This window comes from Zophobas morio, unplaced genomic scaffold (genome assembly GCF_036711695.1).
Source record: "Zophobas morio isolate AGI-343-1 ecotype UQ-CSIRO unplaced genomic scaffold, CSIRO_AGI_Zmor_V1 ptg000017l, whole genome shotgun sequence".
Classification (NCBI taxonomy): Eukaryota; Metazoa; Arthropoda; class Insecta; order Coleoptera; family Tenebrionidae; genus Zophobas; species Zophobas morio.
This window is the reverse complement of record NW_026972122.1, coordinates 15,630,218-15,642,463: the sequence shown is the minus strand read 5'-3', so window position 1 is coordinate 15,642,463 and position 12,246 is coordinate 15,630,218. Positions and strand designations below refer to the sequence as shown.

At 32.3% G+C, this 12,246-nt stretch overlaps 1 protein-coding gene across 2 annotated transcripts in view; it reads right to left on the bottom strand.

The window, feature by feature from the left end:
* LOC135129808 (pseudouridylate synthase RPUSD2-like) overlaps positions 1–12,246 on the bottom strand; it is a 395,425-nt gene that overhangs the window by 249,658 nt on the left and 133,521 nt on the right. For both annotated transcript variants that reach the window (XM_064057054.1, XM_064057055.1), the window contains exon 3: positions 8,661–8,690. In XM_064057054.1, coding sequence (XP_063913124.1) covers positions 8,661–8,690 — 30 coding nt within the window. The remainder of the gene's footprint in view (positions 1–8,660; positions 8,691–12,246) is intronic.

The window sequence follows — 12,246 nt, the reverse complement described above, 5'->3', positions numbered from 1 at the left end:
TTTATGTCTGTTTCTAAACGTTATCAACAGCGCTGGAAACCCCTAAACTGAATTGGATTTTCTACTAGTGTGTTCCTGTGGATAGTACAGTTTTTACAGACTTCCGTCTTTGTTTCGTTCACAGGATTAACTTCCTCCACACGTAGTTATTTCAATTACAATTAGGCTTGCTATCTTTTATTGGAAAACAGGCCAATGATTTATAAAGAAAAGAAAAATCTCGGTGACAAACACAAATTTACATCTAAATTATATAATATACTAGTACACGAAGTACACTAAAAGATTATTCATTCCACAAATCTGAATGTCAAAGGTAAAACATCAAGGCGGATTCATAAACCATAGGTATCAAAGTAAGAAATTGTTAATTAATAAATTTTAAATATATATAAAGTTTCACAGCAATCAATCCAGGGGTTTCGGAAATTCCCTGTATAATAAAATCTCGAACATACCATAGACGATAAACAGACAGACGACAGACAGATAAAAACTGGATCATGAAACGTCCGGGGAGTAAAATCAATGTTTTCAGGTTTGAAGTCTAAGGTGTGAAATATCTGCAGCTTTAGAACCCTTAATTCCATATTTTGTACCATTCCTTGAAAAATATTTTATCCTTGACATTATTCTTATCGTGGAGTTATTTTTATAGATTCAGTATGCAGTTCAGGTAAAATTGGGAGCGTATAAAGCCCACAAACAACGTATTTCATGAGAGATTTTCCGAAGATGTTATTAGTTTGGTTAAAAGGGCACCAATTTTTTGATAAATTCCTGCATGAATCCACACCTCGCCATTTTGCATATATTGCTGTTACCATAGATTTATTTGTTAAAATTCCGTTTTGGATTGTAAATTTTCGTGATTTTTCACATTTTTTCAGAATAAACGTTTCATTATTTATCACATCATATGTAAATCTGTCGGAAATTCTGTTTTATTTGTTTGACACAATTCTGCAAAACAACTCTTTCCACCTGTACCAACTCTTGGTCGTATAGACCTATCTGCCTTTTGAGTGTGATGGGCAAAATGTTTGAGAGGGTACTGGTGGGGAGATTGGTGAGGGTACTTGAAAGAAGAAGGTCGAGGGCTCAGTTCGGATTGGTGAAAGGATTGCGAATACAGGATGCGTGGATAAGTGTGAAACAGGTTGTGGGATGGTCGGAAATGAAGTACGTGTTGGGAATTTTTGTAGATTTTAAAGGTGCGTTTGGGCCAGTTATTTTAGAGATCGAAATGTGTATGGTAGGAGGGGCAAATGAGGTGGAAAGGAAGGTGTTTAAAAGATGTCCACAAAGATCTATCTGTGGACCGGCGATTTGGAACATGATGATGGATGGGTTGTTGAAAGAGATCGGAAGAAGGGGGATATCGTGTGTGACGTATGCGGATGATCTGTTGTGTATGATTGAGGCGGATAATAGAAAGGAGATGTGAGAATGGAAGTGATGGAAATGGTGGTTGCTTGGGGGGAATGGAGTAGATGTCGAGATCTCCAGGAAGGCAACGGTTATGATGCTTCTTTAGGGATCCTTGTCTAAGTCGAGACCGCCGAAGGTAAGGGTTCAGGAAAAGCTTGTGAAGTATGTGAAAGAGGTGAAGTATCTGGGTATAAGAGCTAGTGAGCGTATGAATTTTAGACCGCAAGTCGAGAGTCTAAGAGGTAGGGTGATCGGAGTGATGGGGAAATTGAGGCGTGTATTGAGGAAAGAATGCGGTCTGGATAAACGAACGGTACGAGTGATGTACTTAAAAAGGATTGATGGTTGCGTGTGCTTCGTTTGGTATGGGGGTATGCTGTGATGCGTTGAAGTTTGGATATGCGAGGGAGTTGGTGAACAGGTGTCAAAGGAGGATGAGAGAATGAAGGAAGAGTGAAGTCGGTGCCGGTGAGGTATGAAAATACAAGTATCGGCACTGAAATATAAATGGAATGTGTGTGTACAAACTTTTGAACTTTTTGACATTTTCAGTAAGCGAGGTTTTTACTTCCTCACTGATAGTAAGGGAAGTATTGTGATAAAGTCTAATTTCAAGACTCCTTTTAGTTCCCCTATGTGTATCTAGATCCGTCTACTGTTTTGTATACCTCTTGCGATATTCTTAATAAACAAACACTGGAATTACTTCATCATCTCAAAATTTTGTTAAGTAAATGACGCTGAAAATGTCTAGAATAACAGATTTGTTTACTTATGGTTTAGTAGCACTTACGTATTTTTAACTTTACAATTGGAGCTTTTCTTATAAAAAACTCATAGAATCAAATTTTACAATTTAAGGTATATATTAAACTAAATTACGAATTGCATTACATAATATAACATTTACTTTAATAATGTATAAAATTAGCTAATACTTATTCACCTCTCCAAAAAATTAAGTTATCTCAAGAAGACCCGAGGGAAGGTGTCACATTGTGCCTCAAGTGACTTACCTCTAACTCACTGTGTCCCCAGAAGCAGTTATTGGCTAAACTATGATTTAGAAAATGTACTTTTCATTTTGGATTGACTTTGATTTTAAATTTTTAATTTTTTAACTCTTAGAGATTAGAGGCTGATGTTGAGGATGACCTTAACTGAACTCGCAAAGATTAAATAGAACAGAAATATATTTTAATTAGAGAAAAATATAAAATCCAGATAAAAACTGGATTCCATGAATGAATACAACTATAAATATCAAATTAATATTTATACATATATAAATATTATAAAATAGTAGCTTCTGCCTGCGGCTTCGCTTACGAAAATTTAAGTTTGTTACCAAAGTTGTTTTCTCATAATTGTGGCAGTGCAAACACAGGGGTCAAAAGTACTCTGATAGCTAATATAATAAAAAAAGTCAATTACCAAAGTTGTACGATTCTTTAAGGTCTATGCTCTAAAACTATTTTCAACTGTACAGAGTGTTCTGTTTTAAAGTCGTAACACACAACTTACTATTATTATCTTTTTTATGAGACATCGTTTATAACTTTAGACATTTTAATTGACCTCTTCTTAAGCTTGACAACCACAATTTACTTTTGAAATACCGATGCGACGTTGCCACGTTATTCCAGTTTTCTTGAAATTTTTTGACAAGAGAAGGATTCACAAAAAAAATCGCACTAGGGTTATTTTTAAAGTTGTCTACATGATTTTGTAAAGGGATAAATAAAGGTACGTGCTTTGTTGTAGTATCAACTAAATCACACTTTAATATACAGAGTGTTTATAAAAGATTCTAAAACTTTACAATTGTCAAATATCGATATTTCAGTTGTTTCAAATGGAAAACCTGTATTTTATTACTTTATCTTACATAGATTATTCCATGGGAATTTTGAAAAATCCGGTCCTATTCCTTGTCTACATCATGAAGGAAACCTCTGTGAAAAATTTCAGCTTACTAAGTCAAAGAGTTTGGACTGGGCGTTGATGAGTCAGTGAGTGAGTCAAGACATTTCACTTCAACCTGTCGACAGTCCATTTGTCCACATATACTCGTATGTTGCTATAAACAGTAAGACTTCTCTGATTTAAAACAATCACAACCATAAAAAACAAGTGAAACAGTAAATTTATTACAAAATCACATCACAAATTCCTATCCATAGTTGCTGCCTAGAAGTACAGTGAAACTAAATTTAATATTATTGGCCCTTAGATCCAACAAGATACCTGAGCAGACTTGACTAAACCCTTTGATCGAACTTCCAGAAGTTAGGTAAACAAATTTTCTTCCTGTACATTGCTCTAAATAGGAGTGTATCATGGAGACCTTATCTCAAAGGAATGAGCAATAAGTTAGAGGAATGAGAAGTTTAATTTGCGTTAATGAAAGTTAGTACATAAATTAGATATTACAAAAATCACGTAGCTTGAGTAAGGTACAGTATGACAGGAAGCAGTATTTATTGTAGAAACTGAGCTGGTTGAGTGAATGACATCAAAACTTAAAAGACTGAATCTGCTTCGAATGCGGAGTTCCCGGGACAAAGAATTAGACACAGTTTAACGTAAATATTGAATATTGCCGACTACTTGGGTTTTCATATAATAAATACTCCAATCTGAATTGACGTATTTTGCGGAACTGTTTATTCACTTTTAGTTGTTTCTAAAAACAATCAATGCAAAGTCTGCAGTAATTGTGCTCTTCGCTACTATAATTATACTTAAGGTAAATATAAACAAGGTTTTTCTAAGACAGCTCAGGGTGAAAATGAAAATATAGCATATCGCACTGTGAGAGCAATACTCACGTAAGCCAAAATTTGCCGAATTCTTAAATTTATCATTAATACATAAAAAAGTTAATGTAGTTTTAGTATATGTAAGCATAAACGGTTTTTAATAGTTGCGTAATGCGCAAATTCATCAAAATGTTTGTATTGCATTTCCGAAAATTACGTGTGCACTTAATGCAAGACTGCCTTATCTCAAAAATAAGTGAATGCAAGTAAGCTATGAAGCTATGAGATTTCAGTCGATGTTAATAATCTGATACTCCTACTAACTTAGGTACAAATTGAACACAACAAATGCACAATGTCTTCTGATATAGTTAAGAATTGACCGAAAACATGGAAATCAATTTTTTTTTGAATAGGAAAGGTAGGACAGTTAATTACAGCGAAATAAAATATTTAAAATTTGTCAAAAATTCCGATGGAATTTTGTAACTTCGTATAGAAAGGAAGTATATCAGGAAATAATAGTCAATCAATTCCCGAACATCATCACGACAACGGCGGCATCAGACTTAAATGAAAATGATTAAACAATATTTATGAAGGTCCTTTAGCAATACGTAAAAAAATACGATGGACTGAATCAATTATGTACAAAAAAATGAATTAAACAAAATTATAACACATTTTTTAACAATTTAGTCATAGTAGATGTTGAATGAATTAATACTGTGATCGTTTTGTGTGTTATTATATTTTTTTCATTACAATGTGTTACTAATTTGCTCTTGTCTTAAATTTATTAACACGGAAGCCAAAATATTTGATATGGTGTACCAGTGCAATAGTCCCGTAACTCAAAATTTCTTGTTTTCTATAACGAATAGAAGGTTCTACTCTAAAGCAATAAAAACACGATTAATAATAGATTGAGAATACGAGTATAATGTATTTCGAAGCGATCATAGTCTTAACTTACGTAATTGTAAAATATGCTTCTAAACATTTTTTTTTTTGTTTTCAGATAATCTGTTAATGCACAATTAAAAAATAATAGTTGACTGTTAACCTTAGAAAAAAGCACATGTCGTAATGTAAATTTGAAAAAAATTTTTTTAATTGAAAACTGTTCTGTTTAAATTTTATAAAATCACATATTTCTGTACTTGCGGTCGATGAATTCGCCTTGAGTTTTTACCCTAGACATGCAGATTTTCGCAAAGAATCTAAATTGTATAATAACCGTCAGTATTAGTATAAACGGCAGTAGCAGAGTAGCCAGCATCCCCAACTTGTAACTCAAACGTGGAATTTGTTGGACAGCACTTCAGGGGCGGGGTAAGTTCTATCTAAATAAACTTGGGCCTTTTTGTAAAATTTGATACAGAGCTAAATATCAGCATTATTAGGTGATTATATTTAATAAATATAAATTGATTTGTATAACGACGGCTGGGAGATATTAATACACGCTGCAAAACCTTTGTGCAAGTTCTGGGGATGTTGAAGGTATTTACGAACCATAGTGCGTTAAACTCTATACCGGCAAGTAAATTGTCACAACCCGTTTTGTGACTGACAAGTTTCACCATAAGTTTACGCAATGAATATTTTTCAGATAAGATAGTCAAGACATTTGGTGTCGTTGAAGAAATGCCATATCAGTACCTCGTTCTTGATATTTTCCATCACGTTTGAATGAAAAAATGTTACAACTTTCTCTCTATTCTATTTAGATTCATGCGTTGCGACATATATAAAGATTATACTACAGATTATTACATCGTAAATTAAAAAAAAATCATGGTAACATAAAATCAGGAGATTTATGCACAGAATGAGTTAAATGTCAAATGACTGTTGTTCATAGGTAATTATTACCTTACTATAGAAAATTGCAGGAAAACCTTTAGTTGAGATTTTCGTTGCTTTGTCGAAATTATCAATACGATAGAAAAACTCAGTGTGCATTTATGCGAAAAACTGGGTTGTAAAAATATGTCTCTGTAGTAATGCTACATGTTGTTTCACCAATGTGTAATGTAACATTTTATAATATAGTCTAACATCTAGAGATAACTCTATAACAATACGATTGTTGTCAAAATGTGAATTTTTTAAATCCTATGTATTTCACGGTTACTTTCCAACATTATTTTTGAATAGTTTCCAACAGATCTCTTCATCCTAATAAAATAATAGTAAAAATAATCCTTGGCGAACCAGACATTCAAAGAAACCCAGAAACTCACGCAATCCTTGAAGGAAGTTGTATTTTTATGTTGTGCCAAACGTGTGGAAAAATGTTTTTCCATCACAATGTCTCTACAAATTTAAATTTACAAATTACTAACTGATAAATGTAACTTACTGTTCTACAGTGGTTACAAAAAGCTATATAAAAGACTTTCGGCTCTTAATAAGAAATGTTAGAGGGTATTTTTGAATAAATATTTATTTAGTAGTATCTACCATATTTTTCTCGTCCATTATAGGTATTAGGCCCTGTTTTCTACTAGGGAAATACTCAGCTAATGACTGATACAGGTGAGTCCACAACACTACTTTTATAAACTTTATGTTATATGCATCTTCTTCTTAACCGTCGATTGTAGCCTGGAAGAAGCCTTACAATAAAGGCGTTGGCGATTCTACATTTTTAATTTAGAATGTAGTGAAGGTTTATTTTGTAAATTTTCAAAAATATAAAGATATTAATATAAAGCACTACAATGTAATTCAGCCCTAACAACATCGGAGAAATTAAACGGACCCTTCCTAATTTAAGAAAAAGAAAAGAAAATAAACGATATCGACGCCAAGAGTTTCCACACAAAAAGCCAACACCCTACTGTTAAGCCACAGCCTCTAAATTATAATTGCAACTCTGCTCCTAGAACAGTTAAGTGTCTAACAAAAACAACACAAAAATAAACTCCAATTGATCTTATATATATGTATATATAAATCCATTAAATCAATGTTAATGTATAATCAAAATAAAAAAATATATATTTTCTCTGTTTTACGACAAATTGTAAAATTTCATTAAAAAATTTTTAGTTTATTTATGATAGATTTACTTACCAAAACTTGAGATGATACCATCAAATTTTTGCTAAAATTATACACAATACCATGTGATCAGTGTTTTAGTTTTTTACAATAATAATCTTGAAGTATACCTAAATGTTCAGAATAATCAATCGAGTAGTTTCAGAGATTAGGTATCTCTATAATGAAATCACCAGCAGACATTTTCGTATTGAAAAAGCTGAGAAACGTCAAGAAAACACGAAATCAGACATTCGTCAAAATCACCCTATTCCCTTGTCTATGCTTGGGAAAGCAAAAAGATAAATAAAACTGTAGAATTTTAGAGCAGAAGATCTATCAAGTTAAACAGTTTTCGCAATAACAAAAATGTTAGGTTCGATGTAGAAGAACTCGTATCGTGTATTCACATGTGCTGAACACAAAATAAAATGGTTTTTAAAGTTACCACTAAAAGCCGTATTCACGTTTTACCGTAATACGTGGTTGGTCACTGAACGTCCGCGTTATATTTTATGTTTGACAGTCTCAACCAAGGGCGGCAGTCACATGAGTGTAGTGAGCCCCAAGGACCCACACCACAAATTAATGTGGGAGTTTTACACCCAGTGTTAAAACAACAATAACAATTAAAGTAATAAAAGTATGTTCTATCACTCTATCGTTACGGGAGACCTCTCCGGAACAAATGCATACATCGCTCAAACTCTCACTAGGAATAAAAGACCACTCTAATGATAATAAGATGCAAATGGCTGAATTAGAACTCGGGTTCGGAAAAACAAAGAGTCAAGTTGTTAAATTTTTGGACCCCTGGACATTTTTTCTCTTTGTGTTAGAAGCGCCAACAGTCATTATCATTTTTGTTTTATAAATTTTACATTTGGATGTAAAACCAACTTTTATCATCTTACGTATAAACGTGTTACGTGTGTTTGTCATGCTGCATTCTTAATTTTTCATAGAACTTGTACCACACTTTTTTGCCACACATTATACACTCGCAGGCTCATGATATATTTTGCACATTTTCCATTTTGATGGATGTTGATTATGTATTATCCCCGTTTGGGCAGCGCCAGTCACAATGAAATATGTATCTTATTCATCTTGCCGGGGTTTATATCAGGTGGTTGCATTATCTGATGGCTAATTACTATAACTTATTCATCTTCAGAAATAACGATTACGAATATGCACAAAGTGAGAACATTCCATCATTTATATATTTAAATCTCAATGATGTACGTTATTAATGTCATTAACAATACGATTACAATGAGATTTTTTTTCATGACTAATTATATTCTGAGTATTTACAGCATTAAACACATGAATAAGATTTAGTATGTAATTCTAACACGTAATCCTTTTAACAGAACATAAAATAACCGCATTTACAATAAATAAACTTACCGTGGAGGCTTCGTCGGAGTGGAAATCCAACTGAAACAAAAAAGAAAACCATTTGAAACAAGCAAACACTTCTGAGCGTTGTACTCACATCTCGTTATAAAATAATCAGCATATGATGTTTGATGCCCGAAAACCCATTTTACCATTCAAAATTCAAATAGCCTCAAAGCCATTAAAAATAAATCATTTTACTAATTAGATTTTCTTAACAATAAAGAGTATATTGGTATATTTGAAATGTTTTGTTTTATTTCTTCATTTAAAACAAAGCTTCTTTCATAAAAGAATGGATTTTTTAGTAAGGAACAAATAGAAAAACTGTAATTAGAGTTCTGTCGGTTTCCCAATTCGTTTATCTTGAGGAGTACCGCTCTAAAAAGATCGCCAACAGACGACAGAAGCAGTCAGAAAATTGGAGCACTCTGCATTTTCGTATTGTACGAATTGTGAAACAACAAAAAACAAAATTAGCCATTCATCAAAATTAGATATTCTACTGCGCTATTAAAAAAAATGAAAACAACATTAAATATCAGCACCGCAAAGCTTTAAAATTAGTTAGGTATCGTAAAATTATAATATTAAAATAATGTTCGATTGTACGGTTTATGAACTTTTATTTTTAGAACTACATGACACATGAATTACCATAATATTATACATAATTTGTACTATTAAATATTTTTTGGTGTTTACTGCAAATTACGTGTAACGTCCAATTTTTAAGCGTGTAATTACTCTATTTATTACGATTACTGTACTACGAGGGATATTTTTCTTGTCGTTATAATTTAAAATGAATAGGGAGCATATAAAATACTTAGAAGTGTTGTGACTTAATATGTGGTAATATTTTAGTCAGAAACCTAGTGGTAGCGCCTCTGTGATCAATACGTAGTGACGTAAATTTGATAAATTAGTCGGATTAAAGATTTTATAAATGCTTTCTGCTATTATACTTTTTAATTTTCAGAATTTTTTATTTTTATACGATAAGAAAGAACTGCAAAAATAATTAACACGATTGCAATTTTAATTTTCAGTTCGCAAAACGTTGTTTGTTTCTATTTGTGGGTGTACGTAGAATTTTATTCAACACAAATACATACATGATCAAACAAGAGCAGAACTTTCTTTGTCATGCATTTTACGCTATTTGAAATAGTATAAAATTCATCAATTACGCTCCACATTAAAATTGTTTAAACTGTGTATTTATGTTTCACTTTTAGCAAGCAACATGCGTCGGTTTAAGTTGACGAAAAGGCAATATATTTTTATTTATTTATTTATTTATTTATTTATTTATTTTTTTGTAGATACATTTTCGCTAAATGTTCCAGTTCCAGCATCAACATTTTTGACCACAATTAATACAATTATTAATCACTTGAAATAAGTTGAAATGTAGTTTGCACAATGTAATTAGAATTTTGTAGTTTCGGATATAAAAGCCCCAGGTCTATTTTGCGCTTTTTAGAATTCTACAACATCTATAAAACGGAACTGTGAAAATTTCCGAAATCGTTATAGCAGAGTAACGTTGCCAATGTAGGTTTGTAGCCATTATACAAATGAAAAATAAAATGTAACAATAACATGCTTAATGAAAATTACTAAATAAATCATTGGTTAAACACTCGTTGTGTTTCGGACGCAAGAACAATTGGTCTAAATAATTTTAAAACAATTTTTGCACATACCAACATTGTTGCATAGTTAGAAAAGACTATTTTTCTTCGTGTACGTCATTCAAATTTTATCGCTGTAGTCAATCCGCCTTTAACTCAAACAGAAATTTTGGGGAAAAAATATCCGTTGCATATCTAATGCTGTAAAAATTATGCGACGTAACAAACCCTTGATTTTTATGACAAGAATTCTACATACTCAATAAAAATTTACTGATAGATGTATGTACTAAACTCCATTTTAATCCTTTTAAGCTGTTAGTAAAAGTCAGACATGAGCAGTATAAATTGAATTCGTGAAATACCGGGTACCTAGACAAAAACATTTACTTACATTTTGACTTTCAACTCGATATTATGAGGTCATAATTTTGTTAACTCAGTAAGTGCTATTGTGCAGGCGATAATTACAATTGAAGCAGTTCCTTCTAAATTAGATTTTTTAACCTATTGTTCAGCAATATCAGATATTATAAAAGTGGAGTCTAGCCAATGAAAACAAAGGAGGTTTAGACTAAGTATTTACTAAAAGCAAATCTGGTTCAAAACTGAAATAAAAGTTTATAATTACTTATAAATCTCAATAACAGAGACAGGATAACAGCAATAATTCTTATAATGTTGATAGCTGAGTGTGGCCATGTCAACAACATTCATGTGGTGTAAAAAACAGATGATACAACACTAAAATAACAATATTTATGTTACTGCTTTTAGATTTCACTGTATTTCCTCATAATATAAATGCGACAACAATCGAGACTAGAGGTGATTAATGTAGCTAGCATCCAGCGTAAAATAATAACACGTCTATTGTAAAATCCTACTAGAATAACAATCCTAGACACATCTACGGCAAATAAATCTGATTTTGGAGGCACCTCTCGTCTTTGGAAATAATAAAATGAACTGGCTGCATGAATTCCGCAAACGTGTTTGATCCCTAGTTGGCACGTTTCTCCTTGCGTAATGGTTCGAGTTATCTTTACATCTACACCTTTATCCTCTCTTGCCTGTGAATTCTCAAAAAGCAATAGCAGCTCGCCCCATTTAGGACAGTTAAATTAGACGATAACGAATACAATTTGCGGTGGATATTAATATACGATATTCTTATAGCGAACATAGACCCAAAGCTACGTTTAAAACTTTAGGGAAAATGATATAATTTAATTTACGCTAAACAACTAAATATCTGCAACAGGAGTTAACAATTCTAGAAACGTGCCACAATCACACTGACTTGTCTTTCAGGGAATTCAACACTTTACTATATCCTCAGGAACTCTCCAAGTATATAGTATGCTAAGACACGTCGCATACATTAATTAAAGCAAGTAAATTTACTCGAAAATTATTTGCTGGGAGTAACCAACTCTAGAGATAATACATACACGACAGAACTGCACCCAACATTACTTCACTTATTTTATTATCCCATCAAAAAGCACGTCAGGGTTTAACCAACTAAACAAACATCACGCGAAACAATGACATTTTTAAATTAAATATTTGCCATGAAATGATCAACTCTTGAAAATATTTTAGAGGCTCTGGGGAAAATATTATATGACTTATCGCTAGTGGTTTCACCATTCACCGTTTCTAAAACTTAAAGAAAACCATCGTAAAACTATAAAAACATTTGCGTAAGTTGTCCTATTAGTCCTATTACATTCAATGCCAATAATGTTGTAATCTTAAAATATGTGATTATTATGGGAACAAATGTCTGGAAGCACTGCCAATGCAATTTTCTAATAATACCTTGTACTATATCTCTATAGTCTCGACACGATTTTAGCTAAACCACCAGACTAATTAATAATAATAACGAAATTACAAGTGGATCGTTCCAAGAGATAAATCAATGACAGCCAAGAACGCTTTGGATT